Source organism: Antedon bifida, chromosome 6 (genome assembly GCF_963402885.1).
Source record: "Antedon bifida chromosome 6, ecAntBifi1.1, whole genome shotgun sequence".
NCBI classification, from domain to species: domain Eukaryota; kingdom Metazoa; phylum Echinodermata; class Crinoidea; order Comatulida; family Antedonidae; genus Antedon; species Antedon bifida.
Window position 1 is genome coordinate 13,015,259 of NC_136231.1, and position 23,886 is coordinate 13,039,144.

At 34.5% G+C, this 23,886-nt stretch overlaps 1 protein-coding gene across 2 annotated transcripts in view; it reads left to right on the forward strand.

Moving 5' to 3' along the window:
- The window catches only part of LOC144845458 (cystathionine gamma-lyase-like), a 36,491-nt gene extending 22,903 nt beyond the window's left edge, over window positions 1-13,588 (forward strand). Inside the window, exons 8-9 of one of the 2 annotated variants that reach the window (XM_078702817.1) lie at window positions 4,646-4,784; window positions 13,064-13,588. In XM_078702817.1, the coding sequence (XP_078558943.1) occupies window positions 4,646-4,784; window positions 13,064-13,093 (169 nt within the window). In that variant the 3' untranslated portion in view covers window positions 13,094-13,588. Of the gene's footprint in view, window positions 1-4,645; window positions 4,869-13,063 lie in introns of those variants that run through there. The other variant, XM_078702816.1, reaches the window with a different exon arrangement.
- Window positions 13,589-23,886: the final 10,298 nt, after the last annotated feature.

Sequence of the window (23,886 nt, forward strand, 5' to 3'; positions counted from 1 at the left end):
ACAAAGTAATTACCTCAATAGTATAATGTTAACATGTTTAATTTTATTTCCCTTTCGATTATTCTAACCGAAAGTTGCGCTTAAATTGAATAGCTAAGAAACAGCGTATACTACAACAGCAACCCTGGCCAAAGCGCGTTTCGGCCGCCTACATAGAATGGGTTACGGCCGCTGCATAGCAAATTCAAAGCTTCTTAAATTTCTGCGGTACATTTCTTCCTAACGTACTTGTTTTATATAATACTAGATTGATAAATATTCCACTTATTAAATAATTTAATGAATCGGTAAAATTGACGTTTCGAAGCAAATATTACATGATAAGAGGCGACATTTTTCGACATGCCTCGTGTGTGCGGCGAAGACTAGTTCAGAAAATGGAACAGTCCACTGCGGGGGTTATCCAATCCTTAATTAACGCGCTAATACATGCATACCATGCACATTGCCTGGGCGACGGTAATTTAGTAATAAGCGGAGAACTAATCCCCCGTAAGGAAAATGGTAAACACTGATATTTATGGTAGGGATTATTTTTTTCAGTGGTTGGTCTTGTTGGCTTCTTCGCACGAGGTCCACGCAAAGTCAAATAAAACGATGTGGTTTATCAAACAGAAATATAAATTAGCTTTAATTCAATACTAAATTAGCCAGATTTTGATAATGAGAAAGACTCAAAAATTTAATTTTTATCGTTAAAATTGACATATGAGGCGGATGTACATAATAATAATAACCGATTTACATATCAAAATAAAGCGTATTGAAAGCCTGATAACATGCAACAAAAATTACTCCACCGCCTATTATGGACCTCGTGCGATCGGGTGCGAAAATGGGTAGGTGTTTTCCACAGTTATTTTTAGCGCGCGGATTTCGGCTCGCCGGCTTTTGTACCTCATTTTTAACTCGCGTTTTCTATTAAAATATTTAATAAACATAGATTAAAAATATATAAAAATAATCCCTTAAACAGATCTTTCCAGGCATATCATTTTTATTCTCATGGGTACATAAGAAATAGTATATTTTTAACTTCAAAGACACGTCACTTTTTGAAATTTCACGAACGTGTTAAAATCGCGGTAACGAAAATCAGCTTCATTGGGATACCTAATAATAATATAAATGTAAAAGAAGTAAAATAACAAACAAATACATGCATTATTTATTTAATAAACATTTTTGCGAATTTTTATGGTTTTTTAAATTTGGCTAAAGGATTTTCAATTTGGCTAATGTTTTTCAAAACCTTTCGCCATTTTGGCGAACGAAAATTTGACCTTAGCGCGAGCGTAGAAATGTTTATTCTTACAAATGGAAGTGAACTGAAGTATTCCACGTCCACATGGCTTTTCTATCACTTAAAAACTGTGCCTACCCTATCGATGCACCTCTCTGAACGGTAATGCTGCGGTTTTTTTTCTTTGTTCCTGTTTTATAGTCTTAATTCCCTCTAGAAATTCCACATTTCATTGCCTTTTGATCCAGTGGTAATTTTTAAAATATTTAGTAAGTCTTAATTTAATAAATATTTGGTTTACAAACTTTTTATATAGACCATGACCATCTCTGTTGCAAGATTGATGTTGAGTGCAAAATTCACACCAATCGGAGATTGTACCGCGGCGTGCATAGAGGACAAACTTTTTGTGTTTGCCTTTTATTTAGATAGATAGCCAACAACCAGTAGAATATCTGCTGGGTCGGGCGTAGCTGGGCCTCCTTATGTAAATAAGCCTGCCTAGTTAGGCGTTTACCATATCTTGTGAAGACTAATACAGTCAACTCTCCCAATACTGGACTTTTTAGGAGGGCCCAATTTGTCCCTATTCTAAATGTACTGTAATTTATTATGAAAACTGGAATACCCAATTCCGGAATCCGGACAAATTATGAAGTCCAAAACACGAAAATTAGCTTTTGAAAACCGGACTGGCAGTTAAAACACTCCAAATAATTACGAAATAACAACGTAACATCGTTGTCGTTGACTCAGATTCAATACATTCACAATTTACAAAAGCTTTTAACCACACCCTGACCATGCATGAAGTGCGCGATGTTTCGCGGTACGATCAAATAATGTTGCCATGGAACGCTACACTGTGATTGACAGGTCAGTTCATTGTTAACCCACGAGGCGGCAATTGCTTTGTTGCGTATCAAACTGCGGTAGGCTTTTTGACATCGAAGCGCTATGTCTTAATGTCTATTGTTTTTAGCAGGGAGTTGTTAACAACTCCCTGGTTTTTAGCATATGAATTGTTTTTTAATAAAGTTCAATTTACATTTCACTTTGTGTCTTTGTTTTGTTAAAATTATTGTTAAATTCACAATTTTAATAAGACTTTAAAAAGGAATGTTTCACTAAAAATGTGCATCATTATAAATTTGGAAATCATCATGGCAAAACGTAAACGGAATAAACTTGACTTAACTACGAAAATTAGAATGATAGCAGATGTAGAAGGTGGAATGAAAGTATGGAAGCAACGAAAAAGTATGGGCTTGGAAAATCAACGATCTATGACATTATGAAAGCTAAGGATAAATATCGGAGCAAGAAGGAAGTCAGCACAGGTACAAAATTCAGAGTGATCAAAACTAAGTTTTCGGACATCGACCAGCTTATGTTAGTTTGGTTTAGAACTGATAGGGATAAACATATCCCCATTAGTGGACCCTTAATAAAGGCAAAGGCAGAGCAATTCGCAGAGGAATTAAACCTTGTGGACTTCAAAGCATCTGATGGATGGTTAACCAAATGGAAAAGGAGACATAAAACAATTAGTTATCTGCGGAGAAAGAGGGGATGTCAATCAGGAAGTTGTAACACAGTGGAAAGAACAGATTGCCAAACTTTGCGTTGGTTATGAACCAAAGGACATTTTTAACTGTGACGAAACTGGTCTGTTTTTCCGTGCATTACCGGACAGGACACATAGCTGAAAAGCATGATGACGTTAAAGGAGTGAAATCTTCTAAAGAAAGACTAACAGTGATGTTCACATGCAGTGTGACTGGTGAAAAGGTACGTTTTTCGTTTTATTTTTAATCATTTATTTTGTCTATCCGCATCACATCATGCAATCAGTCATGTGCGCATCGTTTATGCGTTGTTTTTTTTTCTTTATTGTTTTTCATGTAAATTTTGTCAGATTTTTTGTACATCATTAGATTTTGTTATTTTCGTCTGTCTTATGTCCATATGTTCCTAAGCATGAAACCTTTGAAAACAGCAGCACCATCCGTTTTTAAATATCTTAAATAAAAAGCATCAATAAAAAGATCTTGTTTCCTCTTCAAATTCAAATGTTTTTTTTTTCTATATTTTTTAATCATGTTCGTTATTTATTTTTTCAGCTTAAACCAATGATTATCGGACGTGCTGAAAACCCAAGATGCTTTAAAACCATAAAGAAAGATCGACTTCACTAGTGTGGAAAGCTAACAGAAAAGCCTGGATGACTGGTGCATTGTTTGATGATTATTTGACGGACTTAAACAATCAAATGAGGTTTCAGGGTAGAAATATTTTATTATTTCTTGATAACGTCTCCTCTCATGTTGGATTAGAGAAGAGCAACAGCAAGCTTGCGTTCCTACCACCAAACACAACGTCTGTTTTACAGCCGCTTGACCAAGGAATAATTAAAGCGTTTAAAAGTCGCTACAGAGCGAAGTTGTTGCAGAGTGTTTTAGCGAAAGTTGACGATGCACAATCAGCAAGCGACATCACAAAACAATCTAACGTTCTGGATGCAGTAAACTGGACAGCAACATCGTGGAGAGAGACATTAGAGACTACAATAATTAAATGCTTTAACCGTTGTGGATTTAACTGTTTGAACAATACCCAGATTGACGACAATAATGTTGACATGGTGGAAGGAGAGATTCGAGAATTGTTTAGAGAGATATACACCTAGGCCTTGTAAATTAACAGAAGAATTTCCATCAATAATCCTAGACTAATAATAATAATCCTGCACTAATAATAATAATCCTGCCCTAATAATAATATTAATATCAATACTAGTCCTAGCTGAGCCGAATCACCGGATGTTGCTGCGCGTACCATGTTTGTCCTGTGAGTATTGACCAATCACAATGGTCTTTTTTTCATGTCTATAGAGGGTGACTAACAAAATGCGGGCACTATGTATGCATAGTTTAATAATAATAATTGATTAGTTTACGTAGCGAATTACGTGGCATGGCGTGTAAAACGTTGTCTCGGGATGATGACTTTTATTTATTTATCGCCAAACACTAGTTTTCACATGCAATTAAACAGTCGATATCAAACTCATCGAGAATTTGCTGGATTTTATATGTTTAATAACAGGGAAACGATAATCACGCGAAAATTACTCATTTAATATCATCGTACTCGATTTACGATCCTCGAAGCAGTAGTCATGTGATGCAGTTTCAACCAAGCGCGTTCACATATTTACATAGGCTACTGTATGTAATATTAATCTATTTGTCTGTCATATAATTTTGTCGTTTGAACAAACACATTTCAAACAAAAATTAAATACCTAAAATGCCTGTCTCAATTGTTGGTGAACTAACAATTCAAACAACTACCCCCTATACATCCCTTGTTATTATTACTTAAACTTTTCTTCTTCAGTTGTGTAATGACACATGCATCTGTACCTGCTGAAGAACGTCTTAAGCTTGGAATTACAGATACACTTATTCGTCTGTCTGTTGGTCTTGAAGATTCTGGTGACCTTATTGCAGACCTTGATCAAGCTCTCAAAGTTGCTGTAAGTTTATATTGTCTTCATTTTCTCAAGGAGATTTCAATATATTTTTTTAGCTGGAACTTTTGGAATTAAATAAATAGTCCGGTGGCAGAAGGGGGAATCACCACCCGAAAGGGGACAAATTGCCATCCAACTTTTCTAGACTAGAATTTTCCGTAGATTACGAATATGGAAGGTAATCGATCAGGATAGGAAGCGTTTTCGAGATATAAGGGGTCAAAGTTCAAAATTGACCAATTACAACAATGTATTATGTATATATATTATAACAAATTTATTGAAGCACAATTTGGTCTTTTATTACATTTTTATGATTATAAGTGTCTATTCAATCACCATATGAAAAAAAAATCCTTTGTGATTAAGGGTCAAATGTCAATATTGACCAATCATAGAACGTACCTATAAAACCAAATAAAAACTAATATTTAATAAAAATTGGATGTTTTCTCATCCTGTTAATCAATCATACGCAATGTAAAAGAGCGAATACATCATTTCATCAGTTGACATAAGGTCGAAGGTCAACATTTTAATACGCGTACAAATAAATGCAAAGTTGTCCAAACTATGATATTGATGGTTTTACAAGTAATCAAATTATTTGATTAGTAAAGTTATGTTATTTCATTATAATTTTGATTAATATAATTATAATACTGTATTTAATCAAATCAGACTTCGATCAGGATAGGAACCGAATAGGAAGAGATAAGGGGTCAGAGTTCAAAATTGACCAATTACAACAATGTATTATATACATATGTATTATAACCAATTTATTAAAGTTGAATTTGGTCTTTTAATACATTTGTATGGTTTTATAGGTATTGTATGGTGTTATTCAGTCGCCTTATAAAACAAATACTTTGCAATTAAAGGTCAAATGTCAATATTGACCAATCACACAATTTGCATTTAAAACCAAATAAAAACTAACATTTAAGACAATGTTATGTTTTATCATTCTGTTAAGACATCTATCAATCATACACAATCAAAAGAGCACATTTATCATTACACAAGTTGACAAGGGCCGATCCTTCATGGACCTTTCGGGGTTCTCTATGTAGGGCTACAAGAGACCCTATATTGGAAATAATGTATGTGGGGTGAAAATGTGGGTTCATAGAGATATAATAAATATCCCTGTGCACCCTCGATCATCCATAAAGAACATTTTATGGATTTGCCCAAATTAACCCAAGGGCCGGTCGTTCTCCATGGATGAACATTAAGCTCCATAATGGAAGTATAAGGGGTGACACTGTGAGTTCATATAGACAGGCGCGGCCCATGGAATAAAGCTGCATGTGAACTCTCGATCCTTAAGGAAAATTTATGAATTTACCCAAATTAACCCAAGGGCCGGTCCTCCATTGACATTAAGCCTCATAAAGGAATTATAATGGGTGACACTGTGGGTTTATATAGACAGGCAGAACCATGGAATAAAGCTGCCTGTGCACTCTCGATCCTTAAGGAACACTTATGGATTTGCCCAAATTAACCCAAGGGCTGGTCCTCCATGGATGGACATTAAGCCCCATAATGGAAATATAAGGCGTGACACTGTGGGTTCATAATAGACAGGCGGGGCCCATGGAATAAAGCTGCCTTGCACTCTCGATCCTTAAGGAACACTTATGGATTTGCCCAAATTAACCCAAGGGCCGGTCATCCATGGACATTAAGCCACATAGTGGAAATATAAGGGGTGACAATGTGGGTTTATATAGACAGGCACATGGAATAAAGCTGCCTGTGCACTCTCGATCCTTAAGGAACCGATTTGGATTTTGCCTAAAATGAAACAACAGCAGGTCATCTGTTTAGACCCTTCTGTGGTTCTCTACTGTATGTTCAGTTCTACATTTGGCCCCTGTATCGGATCAATGCATTTGGCTACACAAGTTACTGTGTTAGAAATATATCGGGTAACTAAAACTGTAGGTTCCAATATTAAGCCATGGAAAAAGCCTGTCTGTGCACCCTCAATCCTTTTAAAAGGAACCCATATGGATTTGCCAAAATGAACCAAGGGTAACTTCTGAATTCTCTATGAGCCGTACATTCCGTTTATTGGAGATACATGGATACCTGATTGAAATTGCTCAAATATTTCTGAAAGACATTGTACTGTATAGTAATAGTATTATTCCCCTTCCACACCTCTTTGAATTAAATCCGCCCTGATAGGCTCTTATGTACAGGATTTCAAAGCAATAATCACACTTGTATTTTCAAACAGTATAATCTATTAGATTGAATAAAAATATCTATTATAAACAATTTGCCGTTAGAAATCTCTATGCCATGTCGAACAATAGTTATTTATCAAGATTAAACTTGGAACATCCTGCCTAGATTACTAGGCCTATTGTCCAGTACTTTCTTTGTTTTACTGAACAATGATGACAAAGCCAACCAGGAAGTTTGCCACCCAAGCCTACATGGCTTTTGCTGTAGGACTAATTGTTCTAGCTAATGTTTCTTCATGTCAGTTTGACTTTCAACTGATTTTAAACGACTCTGTGAACAAACATTCACTGCCTAAATTCAAGCTAAAGTTTGGAAAATCGCCTACTGCATACTACTCTAATCATACCGCTTGTCTTAACATTCTACTTCTTGCTGCTGGAGATGTTGAATACAATCCTGGACCAGATGAAACTGAACATTCTACTATTACGATTTCGGATACCAAAGCTCATTCAGGTTTGAAAATAGCTCATGTTAATGTTAACAGTCTTACTAGTAAGCATCATGAGCTTTTAAATCTACTGCAGAACAATCTTCTACATGTATTATGTCTCTCTGAGACCAAGCTATGTTCAGCCATTCATTCAACAGAAATCAGTATACCTGGCTATACAATGATCAGGCGAGACCGAACAAGACACGGTGGTGGTGTGGCAATGTATCTTCTAGATTCAATTGTTTTTGAAGAGATCAGTCAACCTGAAAATGCTAGCATCGAGTCAGTTGCTATATTAATCAAACCTCCATCTGGCAGTTCCATTCTCTTAACCACTATCTACAGACCTCCTAGTGCTCCAGTTGAGTTTTTTACGGACCTAGAGTCCTGTCTTCATCTCTGGTCAGACAAATCAAGTAATTTAATTGCAATTGGTAACTTTAACATTAACACTCAAACTCGATCAACTAACCATAACCATCTTAATGATATTATGGATATTTTTGGTCTTAAACAGTTAATTTTAACTCCTACAAGGATCACTGAAACTTCTGAATCAACAATTGATCTTATTTTAACAAACTGTGAGTATTTACATCTTCACACTTCTGTCTTTCCTTGTGGCTTTAGTGATCACGAATATGTATACACCTGCTTATCATCAAAAACACCAAAGATGAATCACTACACCAAAACGTTTAGATCTTTCAAGAACTTCAACGAAATTAATTTTTTAAATGAGCTTCAACACCAGAATTGGCAAGATCTCTACAACTTAACGAATGTCGATGCTGCACTCACGTTTTGGACCTCCAAATTCTCACATATTTGCGACAAGTTTGCCCCTTATGTCACTAGACGTTTTAAAAGGACATTGCCGAAATGGCTCAATAATAGACATGACATTTTTTATATGTTTCACCAAAGAGATGCTTTAAAAGCCAAAGCTTATAAAACCAAAAACGATATTGACTTTAAAAACTACCGTAAAATTAGAAATTCTGTAACTAAACTATGTCGAGATGCTAAAGCAATTTACTACAAGTCTTTCTTAAATAACAACAAAGGTAATACTAAAAAAATCTGGAATGGCCTGAAAGATCTTCTTCCTTCTAAATCTAATACCTTCCCTCCGTCTTTTTCAATTAATGGTTCAGACATCTCTGATCATTTAATTATTGCCGACTCTTTCAACTCTTTCTTCACTAACAATGCTGTTAAGCTTTCTTCTCTTATTGACGCCTCTAATTGTCCTGACCCGTCTTCTTATCTGTCTTTTTGCAACTCTTTCTTTTCTCTGAGCTGCATTGATGAAGACTTTGTCCAAACTGAATTAACATCCATCAATCCCAATACTTCTACCGGACCTGATTTAATTGATGGTAAATTTCTTAAAGCTGCTTCTGCTATTATTGCTCCTCATCTTACCTTTATCTTTAATCTTTCTATCAATTCTAATTGCTTTCCCTCTGCCTGGAAAACATCTAAAGTTATTCCTATCTTTAAATCAGGCAAAAGAAATGACCTTAACAACTACCGGCCTATCTCTATCCTTCCCCTTTGCTCCAAAATTATTGAAAAATCTATTTCCCAACAAATCTATTCTTACCTTGACTCTAATAACTTAATATCTACTTCTCAATCTGGATTTCGTCCCCAACATTCTACCCTTACTGCTCTTACCAACACATATGATAACTGGCTTCACAATATCAATAATAAGAAACTTACTGGCACTATCTTTATCGATCTCAAAAAAGCTTTCGACACTATTGACCATAATATTCTTCTTGCTAAATTACCCTACTATGGATTTTCTCCTTCAACTATCTCCTGGCTCCGATCTTATCTTTCTAATCGCTCTCAACAAGTTCTTTTTGAAAAAACTCTTTCTTCCTCTGGTTTTCTTTCTACTGGAGTTCCTCAAGGCTCCACTCTTGGTCCTCTTCTCTTTTCCATCTACATTAACGACCTTTCATCTTCTCTAATCTGTCATAACTCTAATCTACATGTTGACATGTATGCTGACGATACCATCATCTACTATTCTAACTCCTCTTCTAAACTTATTGAACAGAATCTTAATAATGCTCTAATTCATCTCTCTACCTGGCTAAAATCTAACAGACTAACACTCAATATCTCAAAAACTAAATCTATGCTCATTGGCTCTTCTCAAAAACTTAAATCTAACTCTATCACCCTTACTCTTAATGATTCTCCAATTCAATCTGTTACTTCTCATAAACACCTTGGAATCATAATTGACAATACTCTAACCTGGAAATCTCACATATCTTCCCTCTGTAAAAAACTCAATTCTATTATCTACTTACTCAAACGTACCTCTAAATTTACAAACAAATCTTCTCTTCATCTTCTGTACAATTCACTTTTCCTTTCTAGACTTGACTACTGCTGCTCTGTCTGGGGTTCTAAACCTTCTTCTACCACTAAACTTCAAAAAATCCAGAATAAAGCTATCCGTCTACTACTCGATCTATCTCCCACTACACATCTCTCTCCTCATCACTTTTCCAGTGCTAAGACTCTCCCCTTCCATGAACGATACCTCTTTCAGCTTGCATGTCTTTCTTTCAAAGCTCTACATCACTCTGCTCCTCTTACTATCTGTCAGCTTTTAACTAAAGTAACTTCCAACGGCCGTATGAACACCAGGCAAATTACTAAAGGAGATCTTCTTATCCCTCGTCCTTACCTTGAAATCTTTAAACTTTCTTTTAGTTTCAATGCTCCTTCTTTCTTTAATTCTCTACCTTTAAGTATTCGTAACTCTTACAATTTCTCCTCCTTTAAATCTCTTTTGAAAAAACACCTGTTTCTCTCTCTCTGATTTTATTTCCTTTTTTCCTTCTTTCATTGTTGGCTTTCTGTATATTTTTATATATATATATATATTTATTTTTTTTATCTTTGTTAATTTTGTGTTTTTGTAGTTTATTTTGTTTTTACTGTTTGTTTGAGGGTCCCTAATGATCAGCTGATGCTGGATGGACCACCCTCATAAAATATTGTTGAAATAAAAATAAATAAATAAATAAAATTTAGGTGAGAAAAACAGGTCAAAGGTTAAAATTACAGAAAAATAGGTGTTTTAGTAGCTTTTTGAAAAAAATGTTGCATTATAACAAGTATAAACATATATATTGTGAACAATTTGACACCAAAATTGGCTCCTTACGACAAATATTTATTAATTTATGTTTTTATAACCTTATTCAATTATGTCAAAGGTTAATAACCACACTTCCGGTCATTTTCAAGCAATATCATCTGTTACACTGAATATAAATGTATATCTTAGGAACAATTTGCTCCTATTTTTAATTCTCTCCGACCTGCCATTACTTAAATATAGCAAAAAGAGGTCAAAGGTCAAAATTGCTAACAATGGGGTTTCCGATCAATTTTACAAAGAAAGTTCTGTTAGAGCTAATATAAACATATACATTGTGAACAATTTGACACCAAAATTATCTCACTACGTCCAGAATTTCCAGAGATATAGCATGTTTTTATATTGGTCAATTTTGAACTTTGACCCCTTATATCTCGAAAACGCTTCCTATCCTGATCGATTACCTTCCATATTCGTAATCTACGGAAAATTCTGGTCTAGAAAAGTTGGATGGCAATTTGTCCCCTTTCGGGTGGTGATATCCCCCCTCCTGCCACCGGACTAAAAGCGAAAGAGGCAGTGTGCATTAAATGCTTAGAACCTTCCCTGGACACAGGGGAAGGACTACAGTACTTCACAACTTATTTGGAACATTCAATTCAGCAGTCAAGAAAATCCCCAGACGTTTTGTTGATAGCTCCTTGACCCCGGGTCACAGACCAAATCCCTCATTCGGTCTGATGATACGACCTGGATATGTTGTAAAACGTCACTGTTACTAAACAAGCACGTCAAGTTGACTAGATTTATTTTTCAAAACTTAATACTACCTGGATAAATGACAATATCCATACTAGTAATCAATGTATAAATTTACATAAGGGAAAAATTTGGTAAATCACGCCTTCTAGAATTTTTACTAATACTAGATGGTATATAAAGTTGGTTCATACTTTCGGTACTGATTTTAACCACCTGATGTAACCCTGTTACTAATTAAATTGAGTTAGATAAAGATGTCTATCTTTGAAATTTACCCACACACAATAATACGAGGATGCTTTGCATTTACCTATCTCCTTCTACGATAATTGTTTTTAATAGCTGAAAAACGGTTGAATAGCTAGAGTACATCCTAATGTTGAAGACAGGCCTACAGTATTTTCTTTAAAAAATAGTATTTTGATAGATTTATTATAAATTTATACAAACTAGATGGTTCTCGAATACACAGTAATTTCAGCGTAAAAAAACTGGCGATTTCAAATGTACGTACCGCAGGACTATAGTCCATTGTCGTTTACAGAAACGAATAAATAGACACGATGATTTATGTCAAATTAGCACCCTGGGAATTAGGCCTTCTGAAGGAGAAACTTGTCTTAAAAATGAGTCCAAATTTTTTGTTTGAATTCTCATTTAAACAAACTCAATTTGTGTTTTGTATATAACATTAGAGTTGAGGGATGGGAAAGAGGATGGGAAGAACAATTTTTAAATATATTCTCTATCCACTCAGTAACAAAATATTGTTTTAAATGTTTTATAGGCCTATCAATAATATACCACTAAACACAGTAAAACATTTACGATTTAATACTTTTTTAAAACTGTCTGTGTTATAGTCGATTGAAATAGTAGAGTGCATGTAACGATACACCACTACGACGTTTATATATTTTATAATTATTAATTAATACAAACGTTGAGAAGCAACTGTCAGTAATAAAGTTTTTATTTGTATATTATGTGTTTATATATCCAGCAGTAGAGCCTACCCACAGTCACAGTAATAAATGTTCTTTGTATATGTGTTTATATATCTAACAGTAACCACATTCAGAGTAAGACAATTTCGATTCAAATGGCGACAGTTGCTTCTCACTGTTTGTATTAATTATTAATTACAAAAAATATAAACGTTGTGGTGTGTCGTTTATTTGTATTTTACTATTTCATCGACTATGACAATGTTTTACTGTATTTAGTGGTATATTATTTATAGGCTTAAAAAACATGAGTGGATAAAGAATATACTGTATTTAAAATTTGTACCCATCCTCCTCACCATCCCTCAACCCTAATGTTATAAAACACAAATTGGGTTTGTTTAAATGAATCCAAATAAAAAATCTGGACTCATTTTGTGACAAGTTTCTGTAATTCCCAGGGTGCTAATTTTAGTTGACTACATAAATCATCGTGTCTATTTATTCGTTTCTGTAAATGACAATGTATTAGGCCTATAGTCCTGCGGTACGTACACAAAAAAACATTTTTTTATGCTGAAATTAAAGTGTATTCGAGAACCATCTGTGGGAACAACCTAGATGGTATGTGAGCAAGCGAGCGTACCATCTAGTGTATACAAGTAGTATTTGCATGTAATAAACTTTACAATAAGAGGTAATTTTAATAAATTTATTTTTTTCATTTTTGTAGATTCCAGATGTGGATGCACTGAAAGGATAATTCTGATGTTCCTCGCGTCTTGATAATTTAAATCAATTTTATTTTAGCTATTAGATATTAATTAGCTGTAGCACAACTTGCCATGTACATTTTTTGAGACAAAAGATTGGTGGTGATTACTGTGATTATAGGTAGCAAGTTAATTTGATATACATACTTTGTGAATTCCAGTACCTTATTCAGACGTACAGTGCATTGCAATTGATTGTAACAATTACGGCAATTGCACGCATCTTTAAAAGTACCAAACCAATTTTGTTATAGGGTTGTCATTATTCTTATTCATCTTCTATTATGTTAAAAAAATTTCATACACATTCCAATAATAATTTAATTCCAAAGGTAATAAGCATCCTTTATTGAATACAATTACAGCCTAATTTCCTCTCCTGTCTGAGATAATATAATACTGAAATAAACAACCTTCAGTGCAGCTTATTTGTCAACAAACAAGGCATTGTAATCATTTATTTATATTTAAATAAAAAATTAAAATATGAATTGGTATGTGATTTTTAGTTTTGGATGTCACTTACTGTTACTGGTCCCATTACCTGGTGTGGTCGTAGGGGGTGCTTCGCAATTGAATATTCCATTTTCACCTCCATATGTTTCTGAAAATGCTATTCAGTGATAATATCTACTCACTTTTTCTCTGTACCTTATTCTGCTTGCTTGGAGCAAGGCAATCTAACAAGATTGTTAATTCAATGGAAGTTTCGAGTCAGAAACTGCGAGTTAGTAAATGTGAGTTGCGAGTCGGAAAATGCGAGGTGCGAGTTAGTAAATGTGAGTTGCGAGTCGAAAAATTCTGGTTGCTGGTCGGAATATGCAAGTTGTGAGTCGAAAAAAGCGAGTTGTGAGTCGCAAAATGCGAGTTGTGGGTCGGAAAATGCAAGTTGCTGGTCGGAAAATGCAAGTTGCTGGTCGGAAAATGCAAGTTGCTGGTCGGAAAATGCAAGTTTGATCAGCATTTCTGCCCGCATATGCGCAACGAGGGCGAGATGATACAACCCACCAAGGTAATGCACTCTGTACATAGGATGATCACCAAATCACCTTTTAAAGCATGATATGACAATGGCAAGAAAGTTAATTATTTTCATAACTTACAATATTGTTTTATTATACACTCTAGCATTAATTGAATGTTCAACTTTTTCATAATTTAGTTAGGTTTGCAGTTCTAGATTGGCACTGGTGGTAGGCATAGGTTATAGACTCACTCCGTGAAGTGCCACTGAGATGAGTCCACCAGATGAGTACATTGTAAACATTCATTCTTATTAATTAGGCCCATTGTAAATACTCATTTACTTCTCGCAGTAGGCATAATATGTATATAGTATTACAATTGTTTTTGTTGCGAACTAACAATTAATTGAAATAAAAGGCTTATTAATGTTTAACAAATTAATAAAAAAACATTCATAGGCTTATATTTAAATGAAGATTTAAAAAAACTTGACCAAACTCACTTATTTTGTTTTTACATTTTGAATTTTTGTATAGATATTGCATATCGTTGTTTCTCAGATCGCAATACAAATTGGGGAAAACCCAATTTTTTAACTGAAAAGTTACGATTCTTCCATTTAAAATTTAAAATATCAATCCGTGCACAATGCATGTTGGGATTTATAGCGTGCCGCTTAAATTATTAAAATCGACTTAAATTTTTTACCATTTACAGACGAAAAAAGTTATTACAATAGGACCTTATCGTATTTGTTTTACATTAAACATTAAATCTACTTTGTGACCTTAAATTAAATATAAAAAACGTATAGAATGGGACTATAATTATTACTTTTGACTTATTATTGTTTGCAGAAGAGTGACCAGTTTATTTTGTACTTTTATCCATGTGATTGCCATTGATTTACATTATAACCAAGTGAACTATTAATACAAAAAAATACCCAGAATATACAGTATTATATTTTGTGGTAAACATACAGTTATGAACAGAGTGAGAAAAATTTAGTACAGTATAATACATCATGCATTTAATTAACCAGTATCTTGCCACAGGAAGGGGATATTGTAGCATGAGTGATTTAACACCATAAAGTCTACTGTAGGCCTATGCATATAATTAAACATACTCCAGTGGAATATACTGTATCTTTTCACTTATTGTGTGCCCAGATAGTAAATCTTATTTAGCAAGGAATTTTGAATTAATTTATAATCCTTGATTCTACTGTACAGGCTATATACTATAAATGTACTTGAATCTTTGCTTTTCTCATATACAGTACTTATCCAGCATTTTAATGATTATTGTCACCTAAATTCAACAATTTCTATCTATAAATAAGTAAATTTGAATTATTTTGCTAAAGTTATATTTTCTCTAAAACAAACTAGTGATTTCAACATACTGTATTTAAAGATGTATTGTCCCTTTGTCAAATTCCCAAAAAAAACAAAAAAAAACATTTAAAAAAAAAGTGGGTAATTTTGAAGTATCATAATAGTTATTAACTTTCACCAAAAATTAGTGGAAAAAAAAATCATTTAACTGAAATACAGACGTTTTTTGGTTCAAAAAATAACTTTGACTGGAACTCAAAGTTTTCGATCAAAACATAATGCAACGCGCTTATTTGGCTATTCTGTATGCATAATCATAAAACTTCCTCGCGATCTGTGTGAAAACACCTTCTCAACCGTGACGAGTTGTAAACAATCCTAATTACCGTGACGAGTTTTAAACAATCCTAATTACCATCATGCATAATGTATACTCATGGTTTGAAATCTTTGTTCACTTTTGCTCGCGACGATTTTCCAGACGAAATGTAATCAAATTAATTAACTGTTAATCTATATATAAATTATGGTTAATTCTGACATAGGCGAGCACAATGCAAAAACTTTGGTACAAATCTCCGCCTTGGATACCTACCTTATCTATCTCAGATGTACCGCGAAACGTATATTTGATAACATTAATGTGCAGTTCGACGCTATTTTTCCATATTTCTATCTTAGCAAGAGTTTTTTAACAACATTTATGATTTCAACAGTAGATTTTCTACTCAATTTCAATTCTTGGCGGTCAAGTAATTTCCGGGTTTATGATAAGTTCACCTTGCAGCAACATGGTTTCAACTTTTTTCTCTCTTATATACACAAGGGAGCAGTTAAAATAATAGATTTGACCCTAAAGGTGACTGGAAACAGGCACTTTCCATCAATCAATACAGTGTCCCTTTGGAAGACGGAAGAAAAAAACAGATACTATAGTAGGACTGGAGCTTAAGTTGGCCATTAGTCATAGCCATTTTAGTTTTTTGTTTATTTTAGGAACGGACCGCGCGTGTGAAAGGTACAGTAGTTAAACAATAAAAATTATACTGCAAATTAATAAAGATCAAATTAAATATACGCCATAAAGAATCGGAATATATTGTGGGGAATAGTATTATAAAATTACATAGGGAGATTTGATGATAAGACATTAATCGAGTGAAATCCCGATAGCTGAGTTTTATTAAGTAAGCTGGCAGGAATAACTGTAGGCTATCTGTGTCCTGTTAGGACCGAGATGTCTGCCCATGTTGCAAGTCGTAATGTCTTCTTTCTTTGAATAATAATCACCTTCCAGAATTATGAAAAGCAAACAGAATGTTAAATTGTATATTCATAGATAACATGGTTAGATTCCAGAATGTATTTTAAATGGAGAGGCACTATGTCAACAGATAATTAATTGGTCCTCTCTCCATGACTTTCTGATGGTAGTACTGTAGTTATATTATATATGGACAGTTTGTCTGAAAACAGTGAAATTAGTTTTACTAAATGACTCATGTCTGTTTCTAATCATCATTACCTTTAATTATATGGGAATGAGTTTTCCATCATCTTACCTTCTTGATGAAATACTGTAAACATTACTAACTGTACATTTTAATTTGAGTTTTTCTTACCAATTTATTATTATTAGCCTGGGTGCAGAACAGTTAATTACACATTTGCGGGAAAAAAGTATAGGAAAATTTTTGTTGGGTTTTTCTGATAGAGTATACCATATAGAATGTCAGAAAAAAAATCCCCATCCCAGGGTCTTGGGGAAAATTTTTTACGGCACTTTTAAATTTTGGCCTATATAACACACACAAATTCCTATTAACACACACAAATACCTATATATAGGGATAGAGAAAATCAATTAACGGTTTTTGTTACTTGCAGTTGTGTTTTAATGATTAAAATTTAGTAGAGGCTTACTTTAATAACTATTTCTCATAGTAGTTGATGAATCAAGTCGATACGATGACATCATCATGGCAGAATCCAATATGGCGTAAAAATTTGGCGGGAAAAACAGGGTATTGCTAAACCCTGCAAACCCCCGCAAACCCCACCGAACCAACATAAAAGTGATTGAATCATGGAGTGTACGACCCACTGGGTATATCCATGTATATAAAATATTAAATTTCTACTGTTAACTACTTATTTTTTGTTCAGTGGGGTTTGCTATATTTTTTTGGAGATTTGCAGGGTTAGCAACCATTTTTGACCAAAAAATTATGTTTTACACCAAAAATAAGTAGTTAACAGTAGAAATTTAATATTTTTTTTACATGGATATACCCAGTGGCTCGTACACTACATGAATCAATCACTTTTATTATGTTGGTTCGGTGGGGTTTGCTATATTTTTTTGGAGATTTGCAGGGTTAGCAATCATTTTTTACCAAAAAATTATGTTTTACCCCAAAAATAAGTAGTTAACAGTAGAAATGTAATATTTTTTTTACATGGATATACCCAGTGGGTTGTACACTACATGATTCAATTACTTTTATTATGTTGGTTCGGTGGGGTTTGCTATATTTTTTTGGAGGTTTGCAGGGTTTAGCAATCATTTTTTACCCCAAAAATAAGTAGTTAACAGTAGAAATTAAATTTTTTTTTTACATGGATATACCCAGTGGGTTGTACACTACATGATTCAATCACTTTTATGTTGGTTCGGTGGGGTTTGCTATGTTTTTTTGGAGGTTTGCGGGGTTTAGCAATACCCTGTTTTTCCCGCCAAATTGGACGCCATATTGGATTCTGGCATGATGATGTCATTGTTATCGACTCGATTTATCAACTACTATGAGAAGTAGTTATTAAAGTAAACCTCAGCTAATTTTAATTGGTTTTCCCTATCCCCTATATATAGGTATTTGTGTGTGTTAATAGGAATTTGTGTGTGTTATATAGGCCAAAATTTAAAAGTGCCGTAAAAAATTTTCCCCAAGACCCTGGGATGGGGATTTTTTTTCTGACATTCTATATGGTATAGTCTATCAGAAAAACCAAAAAAAAATGTTCCTATACTTTTTTCCCGCAAAATTTGTACTGCACCCAGGCTCTCATTTAACAACAATACTCAAGGCAAAAATACATGTATATTTGTATCATTATCAGTAATTGCATCATTATCAGTAATTGAAAATAAAGTTTAAATAATAACTTTAAACTACTATATTTACAATTATATTATTTCAAAATATAATTATTTTTGTGTTGAAATACAAAATATTCAGTATAAGTTCATTTCAACAACATTTATGTTAAATAAAACAACCACTAGTCTTTAAACAGGTTAATTATGGAAAAATAAATCTTTAAAAACAAAATTTAAATTGTAATTTATTTACTGATTTTTTGGTTTATATTTTTTGCGTGTATATATTTGATTTTTAGTCGTGTGCACCGCGACTCTACAGCTCACTATGTTGGTCGGTCGGTTGGTCGGTAAACACTAACTTGAGCACGCGACGGCAGCCATGTATATGGCCTTGTTAATGATACGACATCCTTGAAAAATAGTTTTCAGTGAACAAGTTTTCGCATTTTCCAACTCGCATTTGCCGACCCGCAACTCATATTTTCCGACCCGCAACTCGCATTTTCCGCCGACTCGCAACTTCGCATTTTCCGACTCGCAACTTGCATTTTCCAACTCGCAACTCACGTTTTTCGACTCGCAACTCGCATTTTCCGACTTGCATCTCGCATATTTCAACTCATAACTCGCATTTTCCGACTTGCAACTCGCAAAAAAGAAACCCTCATCTTGAGATTGATCAACAACCAATATACTATTGCAATTACATTAGGAGGATTAAAATGTATTGTCCCCTAAAAATGTAGATTAATAAAATCAGATTTTGAATAGAGCAAAAAGACTGTAAAATAAAATAAAAATATTGGCTAGTAAAATTGTTTTGCTTTAAATTAAAGTTTTTCAGGTAAATAATTTTAGTTTCGATCCAATTTGAAGTGAATAACTATTGAAAAATGGCATATAATCAACAAAAACAATTTTAAACAAGTATTTTTTTTATGGGGTTCTTGAATCAATTTTTAATATTAAACAGGCAGACCAGAGACATTTGGTTAGATGAGCTAGGTACCAATATTTGACTATTTAAGTGTGTAAATGGGAAGTCAATGTAAATGGGAGTCTGTCGGGTACCCCATGCTGCGTCTAGACCGGGGGGGACCCCAAAAGGTGCTAAAAATCGGCACCAATTAGATGAGAGAGATACCACCTAATTTCACCACCATGGGATGCCTATTGGCATCCTTATACCAATATCACCAACGACAGACATTTTGTCTGCTGCAATATGCCCGCCACACCCCTCGAGGGAGGGCCTAAAAATGGGGATAGCATAGATGAGTGAGGTACCACTCAAAATTAATGCCAAATGAACAAGTTGTGTTCATACAATACTAAATGGGTAACGACAGACTAATTGTCTGCTGCACCGCAAGTGCCAGACACCCTAAAGTTTGACTAGAGACTCCCCTTCCCCCAACTGGCCTAGATTAGATATTGTAGATACCACCATCAACTAATTGTTGATTCCATTGTAACCTGGATTTAAAGCTCGGGAATATACAGCAATAATAACACGAAACTACGGGAAATTAAAGAACAACGTGTGGTTTATTTTTCACTGAATCATCTCACGAGGTTTCACCAGAGAAGAGACCCGCGCATAGTTACAGTATGACACGTCAAAGGTGCATTACATATGAGGGGATAACTTAACACCCCCACATCACCTCATAATCTTAAACCACTACAAAAATAACAAACAAAATTCAATATAACAATAACAATTTCTGTAACATTTTAACATCAACTATTCTCCAAATAGAAATATTTTAAATTTCTCTAGTTTAACCTTGGTGGCTGGTTTAGTTAAAATATCTGCCACCATGTCTTCTGTTGGACAATACTGGATATCTATTTGTCCCTCTTTTAAGACATCCCTTATAAAATGATACCGTATATCTATATGCGTAGACCTATGTCTTTGCACTGGATTTCTGCTTAATGCTATAGCACCTTGGTTATCACATGAAATATGAGCACATTTAAACTCATTGGGACGGATATCATTTAACAACTGCAGTAGGTAAAGGGCCTCCTGTGTTGCAGCCCCAAGACCCATATATTCAGACTCACAGGTGGACAGTGCCACAGTAGGCTGTCTTCTGGTTTTCCAAGATATTGGAGCACTACATTCATTCAAACTAAAGATATACCCAGTGGTACTCTTCCTATCATCCGAACTAGCCCAATCAGAATCACAATACGAGGTTAATTTCATTGAATCAGATTTTCTGTAAACTAATTTATGATTTACAGTACCTTTTAGGTATCTTAATACATGTTTTGCTGTGGTTAAATCCTCTAACTTGGGGTCAGCTAAACTTCTGGAGAGTTTACTGACAACCCATGTGATATCTGGTCTTACATGTAGCTAGATAAATTAAACTTCCAACTATTTCCCTGTATCTGTCTAATTGTACTTTCTCATTATTTGGACCGGTGCCAGTCTGTACTTCACAGGGGGTTGACCTTGTCTTACAGTTAGACATATTAAATTTTTCAAGTACTTTCAGTGTATATCGTGTTTGGTTCATAGTTATCTTATCGGCTTCTTGTTTAAAATCAATTCCAAGGAAATAGCTGATTTCCCCAAGGTCTTTCATTTTAAACTCATTTTTCATATTTGTCTTAAAATCACTAAGTACATTCTCATTTGTGGCTGCAATTAATATATCGTCAACCCATATTACAACAATTACTAAGTCATCTTTGTTGCGTTTTGTATATACACAGTAGTCTGCTGGGTTTCTTTTAAAAGCATTACTCTTCAAGTGGTTGTGCAACAGCTGATTCCAATTTCTACCTGACTGTTTAAGCCCGTATAATGACTTGTTCAATTTTAATACTAATTTTTTGCCATTTTCTGACTTAATTTCGTAACCTTCAGGTTGGCTTAAGTATATTTCGGTATCGATATCTGCATTTAAGTATGCAGATTTTACATCCATCTGGTGGATTATAAGGTTATGTTGTACAGATATTTGCATCAATGTTCTAATTGAGGTCAAATTGGCTGTGGGCGAGAATGTCTCATGATAGTCTATGCCTTTTATTTGTTTAAAACCCTTGTACGTGTGATTACCCTCGGCCGATTCCTTTATAGCAAATACCCATTTTCCGCCAATGAGATGTTTGTCATTGGGTAATGTGACTATCTTAAAGGTGTTACTATCTTTCAATGATTGTAATTCTTCATCCATTGCCCTTTTCCAACTTTCTGAATATTGGGAATTGGTAGCTTCTGTATAGGTTAAGGGAACATTTTGACATGACATATGATAGATCGAATCATCACTGTCAAATTCAGTCTCATACTCCTGTAGGTAATTGGGATACTTTCTCTCCCTTTGAGGGTACCTTCTGTGGGCATCATCATTATCTACCCTATTGTTGTCATTTTCCTCTAAGTTATCATAATTAACATTTGGGGTATTTTCATGTTCAATAATTTGGGATTCATTTGTGTTCTCATTTTTCTCTAAGTTTACATTTGTTTCGTCACTTTCATCTGTCTGTGTTTGTTGGTTGGTGTTAGATGTTTGGTCAGATATAATTTTGATCAATCTGAATTTCTGAACTTTGCCAGTGTTTGGGTCATAGATCAAATATTCTGGACTAGATGAATCATATCCCAGAAATTTACCACGCTTACTCTTAGGTTCTAGTTTCTTTGAGTTATGTATGTATGCGTAGCAAGGTTTTCCAAAAATGTGCATTTTTCCCAAATTTGGTTTATACCCTGTCATGGTCTCAAAAGGAGTCTTATTTAGGCGTTGGTTGAAACAACGGTTTCTTATATAGGCCGCTGCTCTTACTGCATAAGTCCATAAGGACTTTGGCAGTGAAGATTCCAGCAAAAGACATCTACCCATTTCAAAAAGAGTGCGCCAATTACGTTCCGCGGTTCCATTTTGATGGGGTGAATTTGGAGATGAAAACTCATGTTTAATACCTCTATCTGTCATTAGGCTTTTGAAGTCAGAACTGACATATTCACCACCGTTATCAGTTCGCAAGCACTTAACCTTGCCTATTGGGGCACAGTCAGAAAGAAATTGTTTGGTAGCTGTTGCAGCATCACTTTTCATTCTGAGGAAGTAAACAAAAACAAAACCAGAATGGTCATCGGTAAATGATATGGCGTATTTGAATTCGTCTTTAGCCAATGGTGATATTGGCCCTGCCAGATCGGAATGTACTAAGGCTAATGGACAATTGGCCCTTTTGTCATGGTTCTCTATTTCTTACATTAACAAATTTACCTTCAGTGCATATGTTACAGGTTTCATTAACTTTACTACCTTTGATTTCCATGCCGTCCACTACCTTTTCTAATTTTAGTACATCGTCAAAGTTACAATGTCCTAAGGACTCTATGCCAATATTGTAAATCTTTAACAAGGCTTACTTTATCTACTTCTCTAGGTGCACTTGTGGTTGGTAAGTAGTATAGGTTGTCAATAATACTCATTTTGAATGTTCTTCCAGCATTAGTGATTGTGTTTTCTTCTTTACTAAGGGTTACTATTGCTCCTGTTGTTGTTGCAGCTCTTACGCTCATTTAATGTGTGGGTACGTTGGTATGTACAGGGCATTTTTTTAAGACAGTTTCTACTTTCTCGTTGTTTTCATCTATCAGGTTTATGTGTGCATGTCCTCTCTTTACTGCAACACCTTTTTGCTACGCTACCATCCGCAAGTTCAGTAGTATGATTAAGGCTTTTAAAGGTTGGATCGAAACTGCAGAATTTTTCTCGGTCATTTACTACATGTGAGGTGCAGCCAGTGTCTACTAAAATACCATCTTGACATGTTATGTTTTCTGACGCTTGAAAGAAAAAGGAATGTTCAAATCCATCCTCCGCTTTCTTTATTTTGTCCTTTGGTTTATTTCTGAAACAGTCCTTGTCAAGGTGATTGGCATTCTTGTGGTATTTACAGGTTTTTGTAGGGCAATCTTTTATCAAGTGGTTAGGTGATCCGCACTCGTAGCATTTTCTGGGGTTTTGTGGGTTTCCAACTTTCATCACTCTGTCGTTAATAGATTCTGGTGTATTTAGTTTTTCTGATTCTGCGAACTTTCTTAGGGATGTTTTAAATTCTACAAAAGATATGTCTTTTTCTTGTGTATTTATGTATTTTAAATGGAGCGTATGTTCCAGGTAAACCTTTTAATACCATGGCTGTTAGAAGTGCGTCACTAGGTGTTTCTTTTGCTCTTTGTAATGATGTGATAATCTTTTCCACTCTGATAATGAACGATGTGCAATCTTCCTCACCCATTTCAAGTGTTGTTAGTTTGGTGTAAAGTTGGACCACTTTTGGCTTTGACTTGCTAGAATATTCGGTTCTTAAAATAGATAGGGCTTTT